Source organism: Balaenoptera borealis (assembly GCF_965194805.1).
Source record: "Balaenoptera borealis genome assembly, chromosome: 4".
Classification (NCBI taxonomy): domain Eukaryota; kingdom Metazoa; phylum Chordata; class Mammalia; order Artiodactyla; family Balaenopteridae; genus Balaenoptera; species Balaenoptera borealis.
In genome coordinates this window covers 75,447,397-75,475,312 of record NC_138861.1, presented here as the reverse complement: position 1 = coordinate 75,475,312, position 27,916 = coordinate 75,447,397, and the positions used below count along the sequence as shown (strand labels likewise).

At 40.7% G+C, this 27,916-nt stretch overlaps 1 protein-coding gene and 1 long non-coding RNA gene across 3 annotated transcripts; both read left to right on the top strand.

Annotated features, from left to right (window-relative positions):
- Positions 1-1,764: 1,764 nt before the first annotated feature.
- TMEM165 (transmembrane protein 165) lies at positions 1,765-27,916 on the top strand. Of its 2 annotated transcripts, XM_082390277.1 has the most exons (6): positions 1,766-2,197; positions 13,141-13,366; positions 21,185-21,360; positions 21,925-22,107; positions 26,186-26,291; positions 27,042-27,916. In XM_082390277.1, the coding sequence occupies exons 1-6, from the start codon at positions 1,991-1,993 to the stop codon at positions 27,116-27,118; spliced, it is 975 nt and encodes a 324-aa protein (XP_082246403.1). In that variant the 5' UTR covers positions 1,766-1,990; the 3' UTR covers positions 27,119-27,916. The 2 variants fall into 2 exon arrangements, with proteins under 2 accessions (XP_082246404.1, XP_082246403.1); XM_082390278.1 differs by lacking the exon at positions 27,042-27,916 and having other exon boundaries at positions 1,765-2,197; positions 26,129-26,267.
- LOC309627979 lies at positions 22,116-24,200 on the top strand. Its single transcript, XR_014244082.1, has 2 exons — positions 22,116-23,104; positions 23,416-24,200. It is a non-coding gene; the product is annotated as an uncharacterized lncRNA (long non-coding RNA).

Here is a 27,916-nt window from a genome sequence, read left to right as displayed (position 1 = left end):
GGAACAGCCTGGAAGAGCCCCACTCTGGCCAAGATTCTGACACTGACCCCACTGTGCAGGTCCCCCCTGAGGACAAGGCTTTATGTCTGTTTACGTCTGCTAAAGAGCTTTGCTGCCTTGCCCTTGAGCCACCCCTCACTCAGTGGCTGGTGCATAGGCATCCTGCAGCTTAACCCATAAGTCCTCATTGCCACATCTGCCAAGGTGACTGGGAATTCAGCCATGAGTACTTCCTGTTAGAGAGCTCTGGAGTGTAGGTGCCCACTCCAGAAAATAAGCCAAGCACCTTCCAGGAATCCAGGACACATGGCCAGTGTTGCTGCATTCACCCTTCTGTCTCAGTCATTAGACTGAGCCACCAGACTTCCTTTCAGTTACCTCTTAAGCTCAGCAAATGCTGTAGGTGTAAAGGAGAGGGTGTTGGAGGGAGGATAGTTCACACCTCTAGGTTCTCTACTAGTTTGTGAGACTCAAACATTTGCATCCTAGGGATGAACTGGGAGGCACAATAGTTGTATGCCAAACTGTACGGCATCCTAGTTACTAACACAGTAATAGAAGCATGCGTAATCTACAGTAGCATGAAGCAACACAGTGAGTGATGAATTCTGTAAGAGGAGGTGTTGGGGGAAGACTTCTGAGCAGTCAGGCCTGAACAGGTTTTGGAAGTATGAGTAGGAGTTTACAACGACAGAAAGGAGGAAGTTAGTTACAGACAGGAACAGCATGGACAAAAGCTTTACTAACCCATGATATAACATTGTATCTTCAGTGAATTCAAAGTAGGTTTGTCCACTCTTCCACAGATTGTTTTGGTAGATTAATTTCTTGTTCCAGTATTTACTGAGAACCTTCCTTAGTTCTTCACAAAGTACAGGCTTAATATATATAAATATATATAAAGTATTTATAATAGTGCCTTGGCCTCAAGGTTAGCACAACCTTAGTCACACTTCTGATAACTAAATAGCTCAACTTTTTAAAAATAAGATGTAAAAATATTCTCAACCAATCATCCTTTCCTATTTCCTATGCTTGCCCACCCCAATCCCCATCCTTCAAAAATCCTAAACACTCAATTTCAAAAGCCAAACATTTTAAGAGGCCAGTCTAAGATAGGTGTGGCACAAAACACATAAAACGAAAAGGCGTTGCAGGAAAAGGGTACTGTTAGATGTTTTTGGTCTGGGGGCGATTATAGGCAAACAAACAACATCTAAAACAAGGCTTGAAATTTTTCTTGTTATTTCCTAAGTCTCATCTCAGAGGTTCGTTTTAAATAATCGCATCCTGACGCTCTAAGCACATTGTCCTCAGTAGATCGCCGGGTCGGAGGCGGCACCGAGAATCGGTGAAGGAGTGCGGAACCCGGCTAAGCAGTTGCAGCTCCCGCAATTGCCACGTAGCCAGGGCGTTCGAACTAATGTGACATCTAGGAAAGGCTAAGAGACAGGCTGGACTGGATATTAGGGCAAAAGACTCAGGAGGGAACAAGAAGTAAAGAGCCGTGCGGTTCTGGGACCGTGAGCAGACAGAGGGGAAAAAGGTGCCGGGTGGAGCGCGAGAAGGATGCGAGGCGAGGAAGGTCACGCAGCGCCCGGTACCTCGGGAGCGCCGGGTCCAATGGGAAGAGGGCGCGAGCCGCACCTCAACCTGCCCGAGGACGTCACGACGCCGAGGCGGACGCCGGGCCAATGGGAGGCCGTCACAGGCAGGGGCGGAGCCCGGAGGAATTGGGCCGGGCTGCGCTGAGGCAGTTAGCGGAGTCGTGTGGCTACCGTGGGCGAGGAGAGGACGAGTTCCCGGCTGCGGACGCCGGCCTGACCTAAGCCTCACGTCCGCCCTGGCCACTTCCCGCATGCTGCAGGCTCCTCCCTGAAAGGCGGCGGCGAGGCGTGGGGGACGCGCCCGGGGACGGCTCGGGGTCGAGGCTTCCAGTCGCCCGCACTTCCTCTTGAGGCGCCCGTGCGCGGCTGTCTCGGCGGGCGGGATGGCGGCGGCGGCCAAGGGAAGCGGCCGCGCATCTGCGCCCCGGCTGCTTCTGCTCCTGCTGTTTTCGCTGCTGTGGGCCCCGGCCGGGGTCCGGGCCGTACCCGACGAAGACCTCAGCCACCGGAACAAGGAACCTCCGGCGCCTGCCCAGGAGCTGCAGCAGCAGCCCGCGGCCGTGCAGGGCCCCGAGCCGGCCCGGGCCGAGGTGAGCAGGACAGCCCGGGTACCAGGCTCGCCGCCGCCGGAGCGCCGCCCTTGACGCAGGCTGCCAGCGGGGGGAGGGGAGCCCGGCCCCGGCTCCCTGGGGTGGAAGACCGAGGAGTGCGCTTTTCCCGGGTCGGGCATGGCCTCGCCCGGCTCCTTAGGGGGGGAGGGGAGGGGAGGGCAGAGCTGGGAGTCCACTGTAGACCTTCAGCTCGGGAGGATAAAGATGCTGCTGAGGAATGGGCGTCTTGTTGATCACATGTATTCTAGAGAGATGGAAATACTCATCCCAAGTAGAAAGTTTTTAACGGAGGGCAGCTGGGAGGCTTTTCGTATTCTCTGAGAATAATAACATTGGCCATTTCATTGTTGAAACAGACTATCCCAAATTGTTTACCAAATTCACCTTTGCACGACTTGTGATTTTTGCCAAATGTATATGGATAACGAAGTGTGACTCTCACTTTTTTAAAAACGTGCTCTGGCTTTCAGGAAGGAGCCCTTAGGAATGTAGAGGAACAGTCAGTCTTTGACAGTAAGGAGCGCTGCGGCGGTGTGGGGTGCCACAACTAAATTTATAAGTGTACCAGAACCCTGCATTTTGGCCTTCACTAAGTAGATATTAACTAACATCTTAATTTATGTTAATAGAATCAGTCACTAATGTTCAAAATCTCAGCAGCGTTTTAAAATTTAGTCCCAGTAGGGGTCCTGGGCTTTCTCCTCGTTTCCAATTTGAATTCCTGAATCCAGGCCCTCTGTAGTGTCTTCTAGTAGGGGACCATTTGTCACTCAACCCCTCCCGTTTCCACCCCAGGCTACCTTCAACATGTCCCCACGTAACTAATCTTCCTAAACATTGAATTCCATTTTCCTTCTCAGAAATCTTCAGTGAGTTTCCCGGCATAATGATTTCAGTCCAGCCTCTTCAGCAAGATGTTCAGGTTTTTTGGTGATCCGGCTCCAGTCAACCTCTCTAGGCTTTTTAGTCCCCATTCCCTTGCTCAATCATATGCTGTACTCAAATCCAAGACATGCCATGTGCTCTGTTGCTAGTCTCTCCAACAAAAGGCCTCTAAATAAAAGGGCTTTAGTGAGCTTGAAGCCTACTGTTCAGAACCTTTCCCACCTTTCAAGAACCAGCAGATATCTCCTCTCCGTGAAGACTTCCCTGAAATTTCTGGGCAAAAAGTTACTTCTCTCTCCTGCCTGTCACTCCTGGGCTCAGCTGACCCGGCTCACCATTTCCACTTCTGAAATTGAACTGAAATGCTGATTTATGAAATTCATTCTTAGTGTTCATCTTTTAGCTTTCTGTCACTTAACTCACTATTAGAAGTTTATTTTAAAGCGGTAAATATTTTGGGTTGTGTAACTTTCCAGGCCTTGCATTAAAGTTTTAGTCATATAGTGGTTTTTGAGATACAAATAATGGTAGGTATGCTTATTGATACCTTTTTAGACAGCTAGGAGAAATATAGCCGTGTAAAAAAAAAAAGGCAGCAGTATCCAGTGACCATATTTAAGTGTCTTAAGGATCCTTGTCTTTAAAACTGGGGACGTGGAGGGAAGGGACAGGCACAAGATAGTATGATTTTTGTCTTTACTATTTTGATATATTCTTGGTGGTTCTTAGATAGGAATTTACTGTCTTTGTTCTGTATTATAGTAGAATCTAATTATTTTGTTTTAATTATATTTTCACGTAACTTTTTGTTATGGCTCAAGTTTCTTTTTTCCTCTACGGTATTACAGTATATCGGAAGAGATTTTTCTTTCACATATTTTCTAAACTATGTAATATAAGTATCATTTGCTTTTTTTGTCCACTTGGCGGAAGTAAAATACGGTCAGAGTTCAGTTTAATATCCATGTAAGCAAGGATTCAGCATCGCTGAATATCCGAAAGTTTCAACTGTTTTGCTTTGCAACTACATGGAGCAGATCTTTTAAAAGGGTAGGATATTTAAATATATGCTTTCATGCCACTATGTGAGTGTGGACTTCTGAAAATGGAGAGGAAAAAATGTATTGGTAAGCTTTCAAATGTAAGATGTATTATAAAAATGTAGTTGTATCTTACAGGGTGCTTTAAAGCAAGATTACTGAACTTCTAATATGATTTTCTCCAATAGGTGTTTTTTTTCCCCTCTATAATCAGGTAAAAAAAAGTTTAGGGAGGTTACAGTTAAACTTACAGTTAAAAATAAACCCCAGTTTACAAACCCATGAAAAAAGCACTGTTGACCACTGGGATCCTTTCGTTTATGCAGTTTACTTCTAGTGACATACTCAGTTTTTTTTCTTATTCCTTCCTTGGGCAGAGTATGTAGTACAAGAAGCATTAAGTTCCTTTAGTTGGGGGAACCAGCTAGATTTAACAGAGGTAATTTATAATTTGCTGCGTATTCTGGAAGGGCCAGTGAAGCACTGCTCTGGTTGTGAAGCACTGTGGATAAAGCCGCAGAAGCCTATCCCTCAACCCAGTACAAATTCTCCTTACTGTATTTCTGCTTTACTGTTTCTTGGCATTTCTATTGTCTATTATCTTTTAACACCAAGGCCTTCCACACAATATTTTAAACTTTTTTCCATTTTCATTAAGTTGCAGTCCGGTTCCATCCAGTCCAGACTCCCAGTTCTAGCCTCCTTACAGCTAAGACTGACGCCAAGGGTATGAAGACCCTTGTCTTACTCATGAATGCTGCGTCAGAATGAAATGATCACGATGTTACTGCATTTATTTGTTGGTGTTCTGCTATCAAAGCAATTCATTAAAAAAAAAAAAAAATCAGTGAAATTAAATACACTTAATACATTTCAAATGTCAAAATTTATAAATACATTATAAAACTAACATTCATAAAAACAAAGCTGTTTAAAGATTCATTAAAAATGTATTTATAAAAATATAATTGTTAAATATATTATTCTAATATGAATTAACAGTAACATTCATAAAAAATACTATTTAAAAAACAACAAGCTAGGGCTTCCCTGGTGGCACAGTGGTTAAGAATCCGCCTGCCAATGCAGGGGACACGGGTTCGAGCCCTGGTCTGGGAAGATCCCACATGACGCGGAGCAACTAAGCCTGTGTGCCATAACTACTGAGCCTGCGCTCTAGAGCCCGTGAGCCACAACTACTGAAGCCACGCACCTAGAGCCCATGAGCCCCATCTATTGAGCCCGTGTGCCACAACTACTGAAGCCTTTGTGCCTAGAGCCCGTGCTCCACAATGAGAGGCCCGCACACCGCAAGGAAGAGTAAGTAGCCCCTGCTCGCCGCAACTAGAGAAAGCCCGCGCACAGCAACGAAGACCCAACCCAGCCCAAATTAAATAAATAAATTAAATAAATTTATGGAAAAAAAAGTTAAACATCCACAAATAAAAAGATGATAATGAAAATTTATAATAAAATATAATTTTATTTCTTTAATGCAGTCTTTTAAAACCAAGCTTATCCATGGTGTCATTGTTTAAGTTACACATGTATTTTTGTGCACATTTTTCCAATTTCTGAAAGGTTTTTTTGACTATACAATAAAGTAATGGCAAGGAGACAGTTCTAAGACAATTCTAAGCGTTTTCCTGTGACTTCTTTATCTTCAAATAATCTCACCTCTTGCGTGGTAACTTTTGTTGAGGGACTTTGTTTTTGCAGGGACATAAGTCTTTTTCTTGGTAGCAGGCTCTAGATTTTGTTCCAAAGAAAGCATCTTCATCTTCTCTAGTTCATCACGTGTAGATGATTCTGATGCAGGTATCTATCAATTTCATTACAGTCACATATGTGTTCATTTGAGCTCTGGAACTAGAATAGGAATTATTTTTTCATTGTTAATTGTTTTTCGTCTCTTGAAAAAAATGAAAGAATAAAAGGATACTCTCTAAATGAGGGAGCTTTTTAACAATTTTTCAATTTGGAACTAATTTTAACTTAAAGAGTTTTATTCAGTAAGTTTTGTTTTTGTTTTCTAATTATAAGTTGTTGACTCTGCTATCAGGATGTAAATTTGGGTTTCAGATCCAAATTAAATGATCTGAGTTTCAGACCCAAATTAAAATACTGAAAGGGTGGTATTTGTACTAAGGAAAACACTGTTTCATTACTTTAACACTGTGTAACTAGTGGAATGCCAAAATTGGAATTACAGTCACTGCTGCATGTGACTGTCCTTTACTAATCTAAATATTTGCTTCTATGCCAGTACTTTCTGCCTTTCTCCTGAATTGGACAAAACTATCACCCTTTCCATATTTCTTTCTGTCCATGTGCCCATTCTCCTCTGACCTCCAGTACTTTCCCTTCAGTATCTTTATTCTCTCCTTTTCTTTGGTTCCTTTTTATCTGCTTACACATGCCCACAGGTTTCTCCTGTTTGGAGGGAAAAAAAAAAGGCCATTGATTTAACTCTACTTGGCTGCATTAGTTTCTGTTCTTCAGTTTTGTAAATGAAATTTTTAACTAGGGAATTAGCTGCTTTGCATCAGCTGTCTTTACATTGAAACTTCATTTTTGAAGGATACCTGTAACCTACTTAATTGCTAAATCCAGGGCTCTTTTTCAGTTCCTGTTTGACACTATTATCTATCCACTTTTTTAAGAGTCCTGCTCTATCTTGGTTTGTATGAACTTGAGGAAATGATTTAACCCTGTTGGTTCTCAGCTTCTCCTTTTGTGTTAAGTTGGGATAACAGCTTTAAGGTTTTGAGTATCAGAACAATGTATATGCAAATCCCTGGCCTTTAGTTAGCAAGCAGCTCAGTGAAATGGTGATTGCCCCTAACTTGAACCATCTGTGGTGTTCTCCTGCCTGCGCCTCTAAATATCTAAGACAATTTTGTTTTCTCTTTTTGTCCCCCCTCCACTCCCTTCCCTAAATATAGACATTGTCTAAGGCTCATTTTTTCACTGTAATCTCTGCCTTTGCCCTTAGAAATCTAGTCTTGCAAAACTCTAGCTGATAAATTCAGGTTGCCAGCAACCAAATACATACCTTGAGGCTGTGCTGGCCTAAACTCAGGTTTTCATTTCTGATGACTTCTTGGAAAGCTTTATTTGAAATGCTTTTTATCCTCCAATTAAACATGTGTGAAACAAACCCCTTATTTTTATTCCTCTTTCCCATATACCTTATGGGAATATGAATAGCATCTTTGATTCTTTGCCTTTTTAAAATTCTGTTAATTTTTCTTTTTCATCATGTGCAGAATTTTTTTCCTTTATTTTGTCTTCAACATTGGTTTTGTGCAGCAGACCTCCTACTCCTAATTAATTGGTCCAGTGGCCTGTATTCTCTGCTTTCTGCCCTGATCTGTTAGTCACAGTGCCTTAATTACGTTTGTGTCTCCTACTCAGAAACTTTAAAGGGCTTCTCGCTTGCCTCTAAGCTGGTCCATAAATATACAGGCTTTTCGGTCCGAGCCCAGTTTATCTTTCTTATCTTACCCCAACCATTCATCTGGTGGTTTACTTCCTGTTATCAGAATAAAGCCTGTATTTTCTCAAATTGTCAGTCCAGGGCAGAAGGTGAATGCATGTACCTGATGCATTTTGAAGTTAGCCACTCCACGAGTGACTAGTATGAATCCTGCTGCGACTTTCTGGGAGCCTAATGTAATGAAGCTCAGAATTGATTCCTCCGTGTTGGTCAAAGGTTGCCCCACAGGGGTTAACTCCTGTATACTTCTGGATAGTGTAGTGAGTAAGTATGTGTACCGCTTACTTTCTGGTTGGATCTGCCTAAAGCTAGTTACAGCCTGCAAGGACTTGGTCCTCCGTAGCTGGAGTAAGAGATTGGGTCAAGAGATTTTTGAAGTGGTGCACAATAGGTGTCTTTAATCATGTGCATGGTGAAAAATCCAAAAGGTACAGAAAAATGTAGAAGGAGAAGTGTGTCACCTCCTCTTGTATTCTAGCTCAGGGGTCAGCAAACTGTAGTTTACCACTGACTGCCTGTTTTTGTAAATAAAGTTTTGTTGGAATACAGCCAGGCCATTCGTTTAAGTATTACCTGTGGCTGATCTCAGGGTGTAACCTCAGAGTTGGGTAATTACCACAGAAACTTTACAGTCCATGAGGTTAAATATTTGGCCCTTTAAGTAAAAGTTTGCCAACACCTGTTCTAGTCATCCTGGTTCCTTCCCTGGCCACTGTTACTGTGTCCTGAGATTTCCGGTTCATTAGCAACTGTGTATATACTTTATATACCTACCTAACTCTCCGCCCCATAACATACATACAGTAACTATGTACATAAGACGTACTTTTTTCAACTTAAAAATGCCCTAGTGATTTTTTTTTTCTTATTAGTGTATATAAACGTTCTTATTTTTAGCCCCGTAATATTCCAGTATATGGAGCTACCATTTATTTAACCAGTTCCTTATGGATGGACATTTAGTTATTTTTGTCTCTTAATTATTACAAATGATAACATTACATTTATACGTGTTTCTAGGACAAAACGGTTAACTCCCTGAGTGTTCCTACCTCAAACTTTGTTGCAGTCATGTACTTGCCATGACTCATTGCCCACAGTATGCCTGCAGTTTGAGGGAAGTGGGATCCTTAAGGGGCTGGAGTTGTTGAGGTACGGCTTGCTCAAGACGCTCTACATAAGTTGGGTCTTGAGGAATATGGATGAATAGGGGCATAATGATAGGAAGGTAGGAAGGGAAGCAGGACTGCATGACTGAAGGCTTGTGTTACCCAAAAACTTGAAGTGTTCTTGAGCCACACTGCCCAGTACTACAGCCATGAGCCATGTGGCAGTTTTTAAGCACTGAGAAGATGTGGCAGGTCCAAACTGAGATGTGCATGAGATGTGTGCAGTGAGTAGATACACACCGGTGTTTGAAGATTTGGTAAGAACAAAAAAAGAGGGTTAAATACTGATATCTCATTAGTCATTTGAAAAATATTCCTAGAGTAGTATTTTGGATATATTGGGTTAAATTAAATAATATTAAAAATAATTTTATCTGTTTTTACTTTTTAATATCTGGCTACTAGAAATTTTATTTTATTTTATTGTTTCGGGCTGCACTGCGCAGCTTGTGGGATCCCAGTTCCCCAACCAGGATCGAACTCGTGCCTCTTGGAGTGGAAGCATGGAGTCCTAACTCCACTGGACCACTAGGGAATTCCCTAGAAATTTTATTTTATTTTTTAATTTTTTAAAATTAATTAATTAATTAATTAATTTTTGGCTGTGTTGGGTCTTGGTTGCTGCGTGCGGGCTTTCTCTAGTTGCGGCGAGCGGGGGCTGGTCTTCGTTGTGAGGGCTTCTCATTGTGGTGGCTTCTCTTGTTGCAGAGCACGGGCTCTAGGCGCATGGGCTTCAGTAGTTGTGGCACGCGGGTTCAGTAGTTGTGGCTTGCGGGCTCTAGAGCACAGGCTCAGTAGTTGTGGCGCCAGGGCTTAGCTGTTCTGTGGCATGTGGGATCTTCCCAGACCAGGGATCGAACCCATGTCCCCTGCATTGGCAGGCGGATTCTTAACCACTGTGCCACCAGGGAAGCCCCCCCTTAGAAATTTTAAAATTACATTATGTGGCTTGCATTATTTTCTGTTGGACAGTGCTGCTCTGGCTCATCCTTCATTAGGGAGGTTCACTAAGGTTCACTTTGGGAATTGGTATGTGATTAGATGGGACATGTTGGATAGTTACCAGAATTAAGTATTTGCATTTTATGTTCTAGGCATAAGAAGGTCATGATAAAATTAGTTTTAGGAAGATTAAACTGGTCACGTTGTGGTGTGCAATAATAACTGACTGTAACTGAGTGCTTACTGTATATTAGGCACCATCCTAGGGGCTTTATGTGTAGTAATTCATTTAATCCTCACAACAACCTTGTAAGGTATGGGTACCCCTCATCTTAGAGATGTAACTTGAGTCACAGGGAGGTAAACTTACTGGCCCAGGGTCGTACAGTAACCAGTAATGCCTTGGCTATGAACCCTGGAAGTCTGATTCCAGAGCCCACCTATTAAACCAGTACATTCTGTCACTCTGAAGGTGAATTAGAAAAGGGCGATGATCCTTGTACACAGTAATCACTTGGGCAATTGATCGACAACAAATGAATGAATGGTAATTGATCATTTTCTGCCCCTATTTATTAACACTTAAAGTTTTTTAAATCTTCTATCTTCATAATAACCCTGGTACTTTTGTTTTAAATTCTTATCACACCATGGTTGGTGGCTGTTTAACACTGATTTTGGCTATCCAGGACCAGCTCAATATATAACAAAAACTGTAAATTAATTTTTCTTGTGCTTTGTATATAGAAAGGTTTTTTAAGAATATGTAGTTTTTGTTTTGCTTTGTGCTTGCAAGGCAAGTTTTATTCTCATCATTTCACAGAGGAACAGAGAGGCTAAGTAATGTGGCCACGGTTTTATGGCTGCGAATTATAAAACGAGAATTTGTGGTTTTGATCATTATTGTTTGTTTTAAAAAGTAAACATTTTCTGTTTGAGCTTGCAGCTAATTGGTTGTAAATAAATGTTTTAGGAATATTTATTCCTAAAAAATTTTCTTGGATTTCAGGTCCTAAATATTTTGCAATGAAATTGTTTCATTCAAAAGGTATTTCCAAGAGGAAAATGTTGCATTAGTGAAAGCTGAATGAAAATGCTTATATTTTTTATGATGCTTAATGCTCATAGGGTATTGGAAGAGACAAGAAGATCAGCATAGTTGGAATTAAAATGATAATGGAGAGAAAGCTAGAATCCCTTAAAATGGTACTTGCTTAATCAAGAGCTGGCTTCCAAGGCTGCCCTTTTGATTTAGCCCTCACACCAAGTATTTTCTCAATTGTTAAATTTCCCCAATTTTTAGCTCAGAGGTCTAGTCTGAGTAATGCTTAAAGTTTTCTGATCTTTACCGTGGAATCTGGGAGTCAAGTTTATGTCATGTGTTAAGGAATGACATACACACTAAAAATTTAGGATTTTATTCTTATCTCTGACTGGAGCCTTTGTGAATAAAAGTACTTCTTTTTATACTCTGTCAAAAATCACCTACATTCTTGGGTTTCTTTTTCTTTTTTATCCCTTCGGTTTCTAGAGACTCACAGGCTTTAAAAATTAAGTAAAGATAGGCAATTAGGACTGGAAGAGACCTTTAGAAGTGATTCCTTTGGTCCAGGGTCTCTCCCTGGGAACTACGGATGTTTTGGATTACATAATGTTTGGCAGTGGGGAGCTGCCCTGCGCATCATGTCCTGTGCCCATAGCAGCAGCTCTCGCCTCCGCCCACTGGATGCCATTAGTTTCCCTTCAGCTGTGACCAAACAATGTCTCTGGACTTTGCCAAAGTCCCCTGGGACACAGAATCGCCCTGGTTGAGAACCTCTGATGAGCACACTTCCTGTAGGTGGTGGTTCTCTTCTCTGGAACTCTCACGTTGAGGAGGGAATTTGCTACCCTCTCTAGAAGTCCATTTCAGCCTCTGGGGGCTCCTGTGGAGTAGAAATCTTTTCTGTGTGTTAAGCTACAACCTGCCATGCCACCTATAACTTTTTAGTTCTATCTCTTGGGACCATATAGACTTTCATACAGACTTTCTCAATTATTGGAACATAGGCACCCAGTCCTTCCTGGTCCCTTATGTGATTGTTTTAGAGCCTGAGTTGGCAAACTTTTTTTTTGTCATGGGCCAGATTATAAATATTTTAGGTTTGGGCCACATGTTTGCAGGCTACTTAAGGTCTCTGTTGCATAATTTTCTTTTCCTACTTCCCTCCATCCCTTTCCCTCCCTCTTTTTTTCTTTTTTTTTGCAAACCCTTAAAAAACGTAAAAATCATTTTCAGCTGGATTTACTCTTAGCTGTTGCTTGCCAGTCCCTGGTTTTAGAGTCTCTTTTGTCTGCAGTAATCTTCAGAGGGCAGTGCGTTCTTAAAATGTGGTGCCTCAGAGCCAGTACAGACCTTTGGGTAAGGGCTGTGCAGCACAGAAGATGGGCTTGTCACTGACTCTTTAAAGTGCTTAACGTGCTTGCTGCCTTTTTGGAGCTTTGTCACATTTTCAACTCAAAATGACCTTAACACCAACCCAGACTCTGGCTTATCTTTTTTATTAGGCCACATTTCAGCCTAGGATATTTTTAGTGTAGGACCAACCATATATCCGGCTATATTAGATCTCATCTTAGCTAGAGCCAACTCTTCTCCTAGCCTGTTGAGAGCTTTCCGGATCCTACTTTGTTCTCGTAAGTGTTCATGAAATTTCTCTCAGCTTCCTGTTAAATGTTTGATAAGCATACCTTGGGTCTTACACCCAAGTTATGAATAAAAATTTGAATGAGACATAGCTAAGAACTAAATCTCAACTCACTTAGAAAACAAGGTAATTTTTTTTTTTTTTTTTAATTTATTTTTGGGTGTGTTGGGTCTTCGTTTCTGTGCGAGGGCTTTCTCTAGTTGCGGCAAGTGGGGGCCACTCTTCATTGCGGTGCGCGGGCCTCCCACCATCGCGGCCCCTCCTGTTGCGGAGCACAGGCTCCAGACGCGCAGGCTCAGTAATTGTGGCTCACGGGCCTAGTTGCTCCGCGGCATGTGGGATCCTCCTAGACCAGGGCCCGAACCCGCGTCCCCTGCACCGGCAGGCAGATTCTCAACCACTGTGCCACCAGGGAAGCCCACAAGGTAATTTTGATATGTGGCTATAGCTGGTCTCTCTTTTTTTGTTGTTGTTTTTTTTTTGTTTTTAATTGCTTTGTAGACTTGTACTTGGATTTCCATTGTAGCAGGCATCAATCAGAGGTTTCTGTCATTACTAATGGCTTTCAAAGTGATTAGGCAGTAAATAAGTCTAATGACCATGACAGAAAAACAATCTTAATTCACATACAAAATAAAATAATTTAAAATAATGACTTTTTTCAAAAAAATAGCTAATATGTATTTTGTTTTTATTTCAGAAAGGATTTACACCAGCTGCTCCAGTTCATACCAATAAAGAAGATCCAGCTACCCAAACTAATTTGGGATTTATCCATGCATTTGTGGCTGCCATATCAGTTATCATTGTATCTGAACTGGGTGATAAGACATTTTTTATAGCAGCCATCATGGCAATGCGCTATAATCGTTTGACAGTGTTGGCTGGTGCTATGCTTGCCTTGGGCCTAATGACGTGCTTATCAGGTGAGTGCTTTTTCCTCCTAATGAGTTTATTAAAGAGAAAGCATGGTGGTATTAAGTCACTGAATCATTCAACTAGTTATATTGGAATTTGGTTCATGTTTCAGAACTTAGTAAGCAGAACATGTTTACAGTACATAAATTCCTAAAAACCATATTGCACTTTTGAAATTAATTTTTTAGCTATTCACAGTCAAGATACATGCTCATTTATTCACTAGTTTTTTGATCCTTGCTTTTGCTATGGCTGTCCTTGCTTTTTTTTCTTTTTCCTTTTTAAGTCCAGAGAAATTTATATCTGATATCTTAGAAACAGGACGCAAGCAACCACAGAGAATTGCGTATTTTCTGTTGAAGGGCATTTGGTAATCAATAGTGAGGGGTCATGTTCAGTGTATTGTGTTCTGTTAAGCTATTCTTAACCCCTTACCCCAACAGTAAGGGAATGAAACATTCTTAGATTCCCAGTTTGTATTACTATTTGAGTTACTATTATATAGGCTTCAATTTTTCAAAGAATTAAGACCAGGAGAAAGTAAACTTAACGCTACGTAATTAAACATAGTTTAGTCTCTGATTCAAAAACTACCTTGAGCCACATAGTTGGATGGAAAATAGTGAGTTTTCCCCTTAGAGCCAGACTTGGATTGGAGTCTCATTCTGCTGTGTATTAACTTAATGGTAAGTTACTTAACGTCTTTGAGTTTCAGTTCCCCAGCTGTAAACTGGAGATAGTATCTAGCTGCCTCACAGGGTTGCGGTTTGTATTAAAATGAGATCTTATATTTCAGGTGCTCCGTCATTCACTCCTCTCTCTCAGCATGCCTTAGATTTCTCCTGAAACACAGCTCTTAAAGTACAGGACAGGTTCTATTTCTGGATGTTTGGATGCTTGTTAAAGTTTGTCTTTTTAAACCTACTATAATGAGTATTTTATTGAATAAAAAAATTTGACTACTTTTCACATTTGGATATTAGCATTATTCATATTTCACACACAAAAAGACTTTCTCTTCAAAAGCAAATTTTGATTCTAGGAAATGGGAAGAGTGGAGCAGGTTGTAAATGGTGATGTCACTTGTTTGGAATGAGTCTGAATAATATCAGAGAATTTTAGTTTTGAAACTTCCAGCTTTGAGGATGAAGTAGAAGGCTGTCCTCTCTCCGCCCATGCCCTCCTCAGAGCCTGGCCCCACGCGTCCGCCCCCTTCTATGGGTTTAGCTCCCTTCCCTCAGGGTGAGCGGGGCTGGTCTCTTTCGCCCTGACCATTGGCCCGCCTCCCTCTGGCCGCTGGTACTGACAGCTCCTCTCACCTGGACTATTTGAAGGACCGGGCTGTATCAGTGGTCTTCACACCTCTTCCTTGTGTATCTCTAAACTAATTTTGAAAAACTATGTACCCCCTCTCACTTTTCATTGTAAGTTCAAGGAGTTTCAAAGATCTAATTTTTGGTATATTGTGTAGAACTGTTATAGTTGGTATTCCTTTTTTTTTTTTAATGTTTGTCTTATAAGTGTTTTAACATTTATTACGCAATATTTAAATTTATATTACATTTGCAAACTGATTAAAAAAGAAATTTCAGACATCATACATTTTAAACACAGTCTTTCGAGATAGGTTAAACACTGCTTCCCCGGTCAAATCCGTTGACCCCACTTGTTTTCCCATCAGCCTGGTCACACTGTACCCATTCCCCCAGATGGTTGAGTTCAGTTCCGGGGGAATTTCAGCAGTCTGTAAGCGTGGAGCCAGTGCTTTCCTTTGCAAAATTTCCGTTTGCCAGTGTTATTTCTTTCTTGTTAGCATTCCAGATTCGCTCCTAAACTGGCTTGCCTTTGGGTCCTGAGCCCTTTCTCTACGTTCTGTTTAGGAGCGTGGAGCTGCTGGGGGGTGGGGGGCAGGAAAGGCCCGAGACCTGACGTCTTGAGCCTGGGGCCAAATCTAGCCTCTACTGCTTGCTCATCGTGCAGACAGGAGCAGGTCACACGGCTGCCATTTGCTGAGCACCATCTGTGTGCGTGATGCTTCAGGCCCGCTTCAGGACAACCCTTTGTCCTGCTACAGATGGACAAACAGAGAGCAGAGACATATTATGCACTCATGGCTCACAGGCAGTGGAGCTGGGATGCAAAGGCTGTGTCTGTCTCTGAATCCGGGTGTTTCCGATGGTTTTCTTTGGGGTAAGAGGTTCTGCAGGGGGAGGTGGATGAGGGCTGGAGGCTGCACAGTCAGGGTGGCTATGGGCCCCCAATCCTTCCTCTGAGAACAATTTACTGTCATCTGTTTGATAATTAAAATTTTATTGGGAAAAGGTTTGAAGCTTAAAAGTCATTGGGAAATAATTATATCTTTACTCCATTATGACTTTCTAAGTTATTTAAGCTCCTGGAGAATCTTTGTCTGCTGTAAACTCAGGATACTGATAGTAACAATCCTTACAGAATTGTAAGAAAGATTAAATGAAGTAAAACTAGCAAACCATCTTGTATAGGATGGTTAGTTCTGTAACAGTTAGTTCTCTTCCCCCTTATCATAAAAAGGCTTTGCATCTAGGTATGGCTCACCTGTGCCCAGGGCACAACTGAACCATTTATTTGGATATTTTCACATTATTTACAAAAATGGCTAATTAATTCAACAAGTACTTGTTTAGAACCAACTGTGTGCCTAGAAAAGTGTTGGGTCTGTGGCCAGGCATGCCTGGTGGAGGGGGGGTCGGCAGCCAGGTGGCACGGAGGCTGTGAGCGGTGTCTCCGCCTGCCCCACCCCACCCTGAAGAGAGCTTGATGTCTGAAGAGCCTCCATCGGGCATTCTTGTCTTTGGCTGTTTTCAAAATTTCTCACTAAAATTCAAAGCCGTCAAGAGAGGCAACTTCTCAGTTTTTGTGAGTTTGTTCCTTAGGAGGAGTGACTATAGAGAAACCCAGGGCAGATGTGGAAGAAGGCCTGAGAGGAAGGAGAGGGAGCAGCTGTAAGGTCAACACTGATTTCCTTCCTGACTCAGCCAGAGTGGGCCTGCACCAGCTGTCCCAGGTCTCCGGCCTACTTGGCCTGTTCTTTTAAAATACACCTAATGGCATCTAAATACTATTAGCAACTTGATACTTACCATCACTGCCACCATCATTCCTTTAAAAAAAACATGAATAAACTCTGCTTTAACATTTGGAAATTTACATTGTTCTTTTTCCTCCTTTAATTCTTACTTTCATTTACTTTTCTCATAGAATTTTACTCTAATGATGATAAGTTTTTTGCTTGAAAATCTTTTATGGATTACACTGTCATTTATCTGCAGCAAAAATATGCATTTAAATTGAACTTTAGAAGATGGTGAAAATTTCCTTTGTTAAGTCTCTAAATGTTAACATTTATCGATTGAGTTATAGTTACTAGCACACAGTTGAACAAAGCAAAATATATCACGAATTTAAGTAAACATATTTTAAAAGTTGGAAATGCATCTCTTAATGTGATGATAGAACTGTTCTTTTAAAATTAGTTTATATGTCCATGGATGATAATTATTGCTAGAATGAAGCTAGGTTTAGAATCAATTCTGGTCTTTTTAAAAAAAAATAGATATAAGAGCTGAGAAATTTTATTCACATAAGCAGACGGGAAGGAATTTTGTTATAGTCACATCACTCAGTTCATTGAACTCCTGGGTTATATGCTCAAAATCACATACTGGTCTATCATCAGGAGATTTTAAATGATTTACCAACTGACAACTTAATAAGGTCTTCTGTCAATTTTGTTAAAAGCAGAGAGTTGGAAACCATCAAGTATACCAAAAAGTGTTTTTCTGAAATTCATCAAATGACTGTTCTTATACATGTTTAGTCTTTTACTTAGAAGTATTGGGTTGGCCAAAAAGTTCATTTGGATGTTTCCATAACTTCTTGGGGAAAAGCCCGAACAAACTTTCTGGCCAGCCCAATACCTTGTTTAATTGGATATATTTAGAAATGGTTGAGAAAATTGAAATATTTTTAATTTCAGTGTACTTTCACCAATAAAGGATTTCATCTTAAAAATTGTATCAGATCACATGTTTAAAAAATATTTTTCTGGAGCCTTGGAGCCACAGATTTAGCTTGTTCAATTTATGGAAAATGTCTACCACATTGCCTAATTGCCATGGCAGTTGCTCCATAGTAAACCATCTAAGTCAGGCTTATTTTCTGTCAGAAGACATTTACTTGGTTTTTGAATTTAATAAACATGATATACATCCCCATGGCAACCAGCTGTTTAAAATTCTAATTCTAAAATGGTTGGCTGGCCAGATTGGGCCTGGAACCCAGCTTGGTGTGAGCTGCCTGGGGAAATAAGCCACTGGGATTTAGTATCTTTTCTGATGCTCTCTTTGCTGTATCAAGACTCTGCCTTAGGGAAAAGCATCCCCCTGGTTGGAGGATGAAGGAAGCACAATTTCTAAGTAAAAAGTATTCCTACTGAGGTCCAAATACCCTATTTCTCATCCATGACCATTATTTCCAGTGCCTAAAAGGCCGTTATTTCCAGTGCCTAAAATGCCATTATTTCTAATGCCATGGCCTTATAGGAAACTTGTATAAGACAGGGAAGACCCAAAGCCCCGTCTCTGGTTTATGATGCCTTGACTGGGGATACCAGTATTTCAGACCCTCTCTTTGGTGCCCTAGGATATCTTTCCATACTGTGGGAAACGCACCATAGGTGCTGGGTGAAAGGCATCTTTGTAGAGCGAGCAGAGGGCAGCTGTGAAGAAGGGATGTGAGAAAGGAGAACCGCACAACTCCTCAGCTACAAGCATGTTTTCAGGCAGGTGAGTTTTAGGGAAAAGTACCCGTGGAAGTTGAACTTCTGCAAATAGATTCTTTCACAAACTGTTCATCCGTGTCCCCTGGAAAGTCTTTGTGTTTTAAAGGCTTCAGTAATCAGCTTTCGTTATTACAGAGTTCAATTTTCATTTTAATGCGCCCCTCAGGCCACATTCATGGGCATTCTCGTCCTTGTATTCTCTTGGCTTCTAAGACACCCCCTGCTTCGAGTTATAGTCTTATCCCTCTGAGAAAAAAACAAAACTGTACCATAAATATTGATATTCCCCACAGTTTTATCCTTGGCCCATTTTTCCACCTCACACTAATGTTCTTGTGCCAAGTGTTTTCAGTTTAATTACTTGTAAATCAGTGATTTCTGACTTGATGCAAATCACTTGCTTAAAGAGAAGTAACCTCTCCTTGTTCACAGAACCAAAGTACTCGAGTGTCTGAGGAAAGGCTTCCAAAGAAAGAGGACATTGAGGGACAGAAACCAGGGGAAGAAGAACAAGGTTATAGTGCCAGGTCGTTTTTTTCTTTCTATGGAGACGTCAAGGCAGAAAACATGGGATTGTGTCAGTAAATAGTTCTTTTAGATTATCTGAAGGTAAAAGGAAAGCCAAATTTAGGAGATTTTTAAAGGTTTGCTATGTCGCTTTTAAAAATTTTTAAAACCTTTTATGGAAAATATTTCAAATTTACAAAGTTGCAAAAATAAAATAGTATAAGAACACCTATAAACCTTTTTTCCAGATTCACCTGTTGTTAACATTTTACCACATTTGCTTTAGCATCTGTGACCTTTCCCTTTATATCTGAATAAAATTATGTGTATACACACATAATTTATATATCTCTAGGTGTATAATATATGTACATATACACACAGTTTATATATCTATAGAGAAATAAAGTACATAGACACATGTATCTTTATAGACATAGATTGATACATTGCTCTGTCATCCATATTTTAATTTTGTCAGTTGATCTAAAATATTCTCTCTAGCAGTTTTTTCCTTCCTGTAGAGAATCTAGTCTAGGTCAGGTGGTACATTAAGTTCTTTTCAGTCTTTTAATCTGAAATATTTCTATAGTCTTATGCGTTGTGTAATATTTTTCTAAGATACATCCCCCTCCCCTTTAACGGGCTGTTCCTCATTTTGTGTTTGTGTGATGTTTCCTCATGACTAGATTGAGGTTATGCATTCTTGACTAGAACACTGTATAGGTGATGCATGTCCCTCTTAAAGAGTATCACATCTGGTAGCACATGGTGTCCATTTGTCCCTCACTGATGATGTTAATTTTGATCACCCTGTCAGGATTTCTCTTTGTATACTGTGTTTTTTCTTCCCTTGCAATTAATATGTAATCTTTAGGGAGATTTTAAGACACTTTAAGACACTTTAAGACAATACAAATACCCTGTTCCCCATAGTTTAGCATCAGTTGATGACTCTTACATGATCTGAACTTCACCTTGACGCTTGCAAAATGATGGCTAATTCCAGTACCCCATCCACATTTACCAGTGGGCCCTGGCATGCTACTCTAAGATAAAGAGCTCTCCCCACCTCCCATTGGTTTGTCTGTTTATTATCAATATAAACTCATGAACTTTTTTTTCAGTGGTTTATGATTAATCACTTAACTATATTGTTCCTTCAATTGTCCCAGATGTGGCGGCTAGGAGCCCCTCCAGCCTGACTCCTGGGTCCTTGTGACCTGCTATCATGTGTTTTTGTTCTTCCTTACTGTCTAGTGTAACAGGATAGTGCAGGTTCATCTTGTACCTGCTCTGCCCAGTCCTGGAATTAGCCATTTCTCTGAGGAGCCTTTTAGTGGGGAGTGTATTAGAAATCAAGATCTGGGTGCAAAGTTGGCTCATTGTTATTGAGATGTCTTGGCTTCTTGGCCTTTTCAGTGGACAGAGCTAGAAAATATATGTCTGTATTATGGGTGTGTGTGCGGGTACATATACACACGTACCTATGTAACTTGGATATAGGTATGCACATAAGCATAGGTTTACATTTCTAAACATGATTTTAAAGTCTTTTTCATTTTGTAATATAATGAAGCAAGGAATGCTTTACCTATGCAGTTATATTTTTGATGTTCAGGCAGTTTTATAAGTGTTGTGCCCATTTTATAAAAAGAGCTGGTGAAGTAAAGAGTAATTGCATTTGTTATATATATGCAAATACCCTCTGGCCCTTCCATAGTTTTTAATTACTAACTTCATATTACCAATGTGAATGTATTTCACAGTTAGGATTTAGGTTCTTGATATATTGATAGTTCCAAGTATAGTTTTTTTGTATAATTTATACAATTGTCCCTCTGTACTTGATGATAGGAAAGAATAGTACTGAATAAGTTTGTCTGTTATGTTACATATATGTGAGCTTGTATGGATATATATGTATGTGTATATGTATAGATATGGAATTATTAGTTTTCTTTCATAAGATATACTTATTTTTAAATAGTTGCAAAGAAGCAGAGTTTGAATAATGCCACATGAGAATCTTGTGATTCTTCACTACAGAAGTTTGTAATTTAAAGATTTGTGATGAAGAAATATCCCACAGGACAGTGGCATAGCTTCCAGGTTATTAGATCATGGGATCCGTAGAGGGCATCAAAGTTAACCTCCTAACTAAAGTTCTGTGCCCTGCACGACCTGTGGTGAGCCAGCCCCTGGCGGGTGTCTGAAGAGGAGATGTTCATCTCATGAGAGATCCGTGTGGAAGCCCTGCCACCTCAACCTGCAACACTGATTTCTTGCTAAGCTGTGATGAGTCATTGGCTAGAGCTAAGGGTTCAATATTGGTGGAGGGAAAGAAGTAGAGTTTAAGGTTATTATGTATTAGCTGAGCTTCTAATGTGAACCATTTTCTCTTTAAAACAGTGGTAAATGATGACTTCTGACGTTAACTGTTTCTTTGGTTGGTGTATAATGTGCTAATTAACCAATACACTGTTGCACTTTCTTGCAGTTTTGTTTGGCTATGCCACGACAGTCATCCCCAGGGTGTATACATACTATGTTTCAACTGCATTATTTGCCATTTTTGGCATTAGAATGCTTCGGGAAGGCTTAAAGATGAGTCCAGATGAAGGTCAAGAGGAACTGGAAGAAGTTCAAGCAGAATTAAAGAAAAAAGATGAAGAAGTAAGTCAAAGCACTGTTAAACATCTGGACCAAAAAGGCACTCAACCATTAAGAGTAAACACTATCCAGAGGTTTTCCAATAGTCATCCATATCTGTGATATGTGTGGGCTACACAGAAAACAGCTTATTTTGTTTAGTTTCCGTTCTTACATCTGGCTTTGATAGGACTGGGTAAGTGTGAATGCGGTAGAGAAAGGACTCGGGGATGAATACTGAACACCTGTAATCAAGTTCCTTAATTAGATTGACTATAAGCTCCTGAAAAACAGGAACTGTAGTTTATAATTTTACCTGTTTCTTTCCATAGCATCTAGGATAACGAGTGATCAGTAAATATTGTTTGATTTATTTCATTGGGAAGAAAGGGAAAAATTGAGAATATAGCATTTGTTGCTATGTGAGACCAGTGGTTCAAAAGAGAAGTTTGGGGTCACATAACTTTAGTTTCTCGGAGCATATTCCCATGGAATTTAAACACTGTTTAAAAGAAATATTAAGTAATTTTGTGCTCTATCGACTTGGTTCCTAGAATTAATGTCTTTTTTTTTTTTTTTGAAATTTAGTTTCAACGAACCAAACTCTTAAATGGACCAGGAGATGTTGAAACGGGTACAAGCACAACAATACCTCAGAAAAAGTGGCTGCATTTTATTTCACCCATCTTTGTTCAGGCTCTTACGTTAACATTCTTAGCAGAATGGGGTGATCGCTCTCAACTAACTACAATTGTTTTGGCAGCTAGAGAGGTGAGTGGTACTTGGAGACTGCTTCTGTATTAAAACTAAGCATAACGAATGGTACCTTGCTCCAGAGGTCATGGGACAGAGTCAGGGTGGGTCAAGGGAGGACTTCATATGCTGGACTGTTTTAGACCTAATAACGCGGCTGCTCTTGAAAACTGACCTTCTCCCAGTTTCTACAGTCGGTCAGATTACTCTTTTGACTCCTCTTCCCTTCAGTTTTGCCAATATGATGGTGTGGCAGTTGTTTTGGCTTAGTTTTTTCTTTTCTCAGAAACTTCACTTTACGTTGAGAACATAAAATAAATTGGTATATTATTATTGAAGGCCAATTTGGCAATAAATACCTAATGCCTTAAAAGTAGATATCTTTGGCTTCTTCTGTTCCTTGTGCTAAAAAACTAATTTGAGTGTTGCAGAGGTTACTTAGAAAACTTGTTAAGTCTTAGCCCCAGGTTACTCAGTCCTAGAATGTTAAGCCAGAAGAGACTTCAGATGATCTTGTTCTAGCCTTTGCTCTACAGATAAGATCCTGAGGCTCAGAGAGGCTGGGTGACTTGTCCGAGGGCATAAGCTAGTTGGTAGCCGGGACAAGGACTAGAGCCGAGGCTGTCTGCCTTCTAGGCTTTTCTGCTGTATCTTGTTCATAGTTGTCAGATGCCACTCTGTAAAAGATAACTGTTTGTTGAGAAAATGTTTAACCCTCATTCCTTTTGAGGGGACTGAAGTTTTACATGCGGTGTCTGTTATTGTTCACACTGATTGAGGTCTACTGAAGAGATGGTTGTGGGATGGAAGGCTGCTGCTGCTTTTCAGCTCTTCTTGATCTTAACTAATGCTATTTCTTATATTTCTATATCTATGAAACTACATTGTTTTTAATCAGATGGTAAGATTATTAGATAGCAAACTTGCTTTTAATTTATTTTTAACTCCTGGGAAATATCTACCATAAAAGAACAAGTTCCTCAACATAGGCTGCAGTTCAAAATATAAAACAAGAGTTGAGGGGCTTCCCTGGTGGCGCAGTGGTTGAGAATCTGCCTGCCAATGCAGGGGACACGGGTTCGAGCCCTGGTCTGGGAAGATCCCACATGCCGCGGAGCAAATAGGCCCGTGAGCCACAATTACTGAGCCTGCGCGTCTGGAGCCTGTGCTCCGCAACAAGAGAGGCCGCGATAGTGAGAGGCCCGCGCACCGCGATGAAGAGTGGCCCCCACTTGCCGCAATTAGAGAAAGCCCTCGCGCAGAAATGAAGACCCAACACAGCCATAAATAAATAAATAAATAAAATAAAAAAAAAAAAAAAACAAGAGTTGAAAGCCAGGGTGAAGATAGTTGAGGATGGGCTGTTTTGTCACAGAAGCCTCAAAAATGCGGACAAAAAGGAACTCGATTTTTCATTTGAGTCCCGTATTTAAAAATAAGCTTTCTTTTAAAATGTCATTTTAATGGCTTTGACCTATATTCTTCTTGGTCCCCAGCCTTTTTTATTGGCATTCAGATTGTCAGAATTGGGACTTGAAAGCAAGTGATCATTCTGTGGCGGGGCGGTTGGTTCTGCCGTGTGAGCTGTTGTGACGGCAGAATCATTGCATTTTTCTTAATACTGTCGTCTAAACGGCACAGAGCAACCTGGGACAGGCTCGAGACTCCCTGAGCCCCTGGGGTCCGCTCCCTGCCAGCAGTGCGGCCCCTGCGGCCTGGGGTTGAGTGTCTGGCCACGCGAGCACATCACTGCAGCATCTACTTCCAGGGTGGCTCTGGGCTGAAACAAAGTGATGCACGTAGGGTCCCCACCATGGGGAGCACTCAGCGTTAGCCACCTTCCACGCTGCAGCACCACAGGCACATGGAATAATGGGCTCTTCACGAGCACAGATGCAGTTGTCTATCTTTGTTACTTTAATCTTCCTAATTTTTTTTGGTAACATTTTTGTATAACCCATGCAGTAGTCTAGTCCAGTCCATTTTAGTCTGAACTTCATTTCTGCTCCCAGTAGAATTCAGTGTTCTCACTTTGGATTTCACAGAATCCTAGTATCCTTTGAGATGTTAATGGGTACTAAGCAAAAAAAAAAAAAAAAAAAAAAAAACAATTGAGGAAAAAGTTTCCAGGGTCAAATAAATTTGGCAAATAATATATCCTGTTTTTTTTGTTTTGAAGATGGAGTATACAAAATACCAAAGACTGAAAAATCCTGTATTCAAGGAACCATTTAATTTTATTTAAATCCAGTGATTTTTCAAGTGTCACTTTCAAATAGAATGAAACCATCTTCTGGGATATTAGTTTCAGAGGTTATAATAGCATTTAGGAAACGTGGTCCCACTCTTCCATTCCCCACAGACAGTGTTTCCAGCTCTCTCCATTTCCCCAGTCCACACACACACTGCCCACCCCAGCAAACAGGCCTTCCTGCCACTTCACAGAGGAAAGCAGAAGTCATTGTTTCTTCATTGCCACGCATCACAGTGGGTCCTTTCCCGCCTGTATTCTGGATTCCAGCCCCCCGTGCTCCCACTTACAGGTTAAATCTTTGCCTTTCTTCCAGCCCAATTTTGTGAGCATATGCACAAGTTTTTCTCATCTAAAAAAAGTTTTACCCCTTCCTCAGTTCTGCTTCTCTTCCAAATATAAGCCTCTTCCTCCCCCACTTCCCTCAGTTTTAGAGGGCTTGGCTGTGATGGGAACAGGAGTTGGCTCTACTTCCTTGCTTACTAAACCCACTGGGCTCTAGTTTCTGACTCACCGGTTGATTTGGTGCTTTAAGTTCACTGCAGCCACCGGTGGGGCCTGCCGTGGTCATCTTGGGAGGCTAATTGCTTGGCCACCTGTTCAGTCTCCCTTGGGCTCCTCTTCCCCTGTCAGCTCTTCAGTGTTGCTTTCCTCGTGATCGTATCGTCAGCACTTTCCTACATCCTCTCCTGGGGTTATTATATTCAGTCCCATCACTTCTTCTCCATTGAACTCAACTGACTCCTGAACTTCTCTACTTTTAACTCCTGTTGGCAGTCACAAACCCTTTCTCCCTTGCTTCCTCTACCTTTTTAATCACATTGGTATTGCCATAATTCATCCAGAGAATTATGGGTGAGGAACTCAAGTGTCAGGCCTGATTTTTTTCACTCCTGTCATTCACTTATCACTAAGGTATATCAAGTAGTGCCTCAGTTTCTCTCGAATCCATCTGCTTTTCTCTGCCTAGTCTCCCACGCCAATCCAGGCCAGCATTGTCTCTTCCCAGGGCTATTGCAGTAGCCTCTCAATTGATCACTTTGCCTTCAGTCTTCTTCCCCTCCAGTTCACTCTCTAGACTTGACTTTTAAAGCATAACCTGTCTGTCACTCCCCAGATAAAAACCGGTGTCTTAAAAAGTCTAAACTCCAAGCTTATACGGGTCCTTCATGACCCAGCCCCCTCCTACCTTGATGGGCCTCCTCCCCTTGTGACTCATTGGTTCTCTCTAGAAATGCTCAAGTGCTCCGCAGCTGTCTCTTGCTGCTGGCCTGCTGCCAGGTCAGGTGCTCCCGCTTGGTTCTTCAGGGCTGTCTTTTCTGGAAAACTTTCACTGGTCTTCCCAATCTGAGTGCCTCCACTTTGCTTTGGTGGCAGGTGTTTACTGAATGCATACTGTGTGCTGACACTGAGCTAAAGCACTGGGACACAGTGGAGACTGAGAGGCAGGGCCTCTGTTCTTGGGAAGCACAGTCAGACTACACTCTTAACGTAGTTTCTAGACAGTATCAAATACCGCCTGAGGGAAGAGGTGTCTAGGGTAGGTCTCCTAGAGCTAAATAGTGCCTGTGAAGTAAGTTCAACAACTGCTGAAAGGTTGAATTAGGTTCCTTTGATCTTACACATTGGTTTGAGTTTATTCTCCTTTTATCTCTAGTCCTAGGTATAATTGGAACATATTCCTTCAAGCAGCCGTAACACTTTTCATAAATTATACAGCTGAATTCATAGAATTGTTTTATGCTTTTTTTGTTGTTGTTACTGACGTCTGTTTTCATTGTTTGATAGTTATCTTCCTCAGGTAGCAGTTTCAGCCTTGGTTTTAAATGAGTGGTGTGTTTGCAGGACCCCTGTGGCGTGGCGGTGGGTGGCACAGCGGGACACGGCCTCTGCACCGGACTGGCAGTAATCGGAGGGAGAATGATAGCACAGAAAATCTCCGTCAGAACCGGTGAGCCTCTTTTTTTTTTTTTTTTTTTTTTTTTTATTTTTTAAATTAGAAAGAAAATACCATTTATTTTAACTTTTAGAATCACTGAGTTTAGAAAAGAGAATGTGTTTCTTCTGAAGTAGACTTGGTCTTTGCTACGATCATCTCTTAGAGGTCCAACGTACTGGCTCTGCTGTGGCAAACATGGACTGTTTTTCACGTGGAGGTGTTAGTAAAATACAGAACAATCTCAAAGCATTACTGGATTCATAGTAGCTTTTTGTCAACATATTTAAGTCAGTGAAACAACGCTGTGGAAATACGAGAACTTGTTAGCTTTGAAAATGTGTCTTTGGGATTGGGAATCATAGATGGAGACCATATTTACTGATTCAGCTGAAAATTTCCTACGTAGCTGATAGATCTTAAAGATGGAATAAAAAAAATAGCCTCTGCTAGTCAGAAGTTGTTGAAAATTCTTTTATATAATTGGGTTTTAAGATGAGTTATAGTTCTATTGTTGCTTGTCAGCACTGTTTCAATTTAATAATTCTGTTATTAAAAGTGCTGGAAAATAAACTGATTCTTAACTGTTCAGAGTCAGGCATGTTAAGTATTTTGCTGTGGAAATGAGGTTGAAGTGTTTCTAATTTGTTCAAAAGTATTCCTGATTTGTTTATAATGTTAGTTTACTAGATTAGAAGAATAATAGGCAACATCAGGGCTTATTTAGAGGAATTTTGCCTTAAACTTTTTTCTGTTCTCTTACAGTGACAATCATAGGAGGCATCGTATTTTTGGCGTTTGCATTTTCTGCACTATTTATAAGTCCTGATTCTGGTTTTTAACATGATACTGTTCATTTATATTTAGTCTAAGATAGATAGGTGAACTATGTACATAGTGTATATTATAACTAAAAGTGATGGAAAATACTGTATTTTGTAGCATTGATTTGTGAGTTTGACCCATTTAATGAAGTATTATGTCCAAGAGAAATAATCACCGATTCTATTTGCAAAATGGATTTTTTTTTTTTAAAAACTGATATCTAAGTGTGGATTTTTTCTTTTCTCCAGCATAATTTTGTTAACATGGTCTCCTTTTCTTGGCCGGGGGCAAGGTGAGGGTAGTATATAGACAGCCATTGTTCAGCAGGGGGTCTGCCACTTGATTCTCTTTCAGCACTGACCCCTTTGTAAGGCATATGAGTTTTGTCCTGAATAACTGAGGTGTTTTATGATGTTTGTTTGTTTACCTTAAAATTTTTCCTGGGGGAAAGAATGAATTAATTTCTATCATCTATCTTTTAAAACACTTTCCTGAGCCAGTAAGCAGTGGTTTATCAGAATAATCAGAAGTCTTTTCAAAATTAGGTTTTTGTGGGGTGTTTTTGTTCGTGTGTTTTTTTTTTTAAGAGCAAGAGAAATGTATTACTGTTAATAACATGACAAGAATTGTCTGCCAGGTCCATTCTTCCTCTTTTTTTCAATTGGGTAGGAAACCCAATATAATAACAGTCAATATTTGACCATGTGGAATTACCAAATTAAAAGAGAATACTGTGAGTGTATTCATATTTTTTCTATATTGAATAAACAATGTAACAAAGAGATACAACATAAATAAAAGTGATATGACCAGTG

Excerpts from the sequence above, each read along its gene's own strand:
- TMEM165 (XM_082390277.1), top strand. The coding sequence starts at position 1,991 with ATGGCGGCGGCGGCCAAGGGAAGCGGCCGCGCATCTGCGCCCCGGCTG. Across the intron at positions 2,198-13,140 it reads CCGAGCCGGCCCGGGCCGAG|AAAGGATTTACACCAGCTGC; the intron begins GTGAGCAGGACA and ends TTTTTATTTCAG. Across the intron at positions 26,292-27,041 it reads GAAAATCTCCGTCAGAACCG|TGACAATCATAGGAGGCATC; the intron begins GTGAGCCTCTTT and ends GTTCTCTTACAG.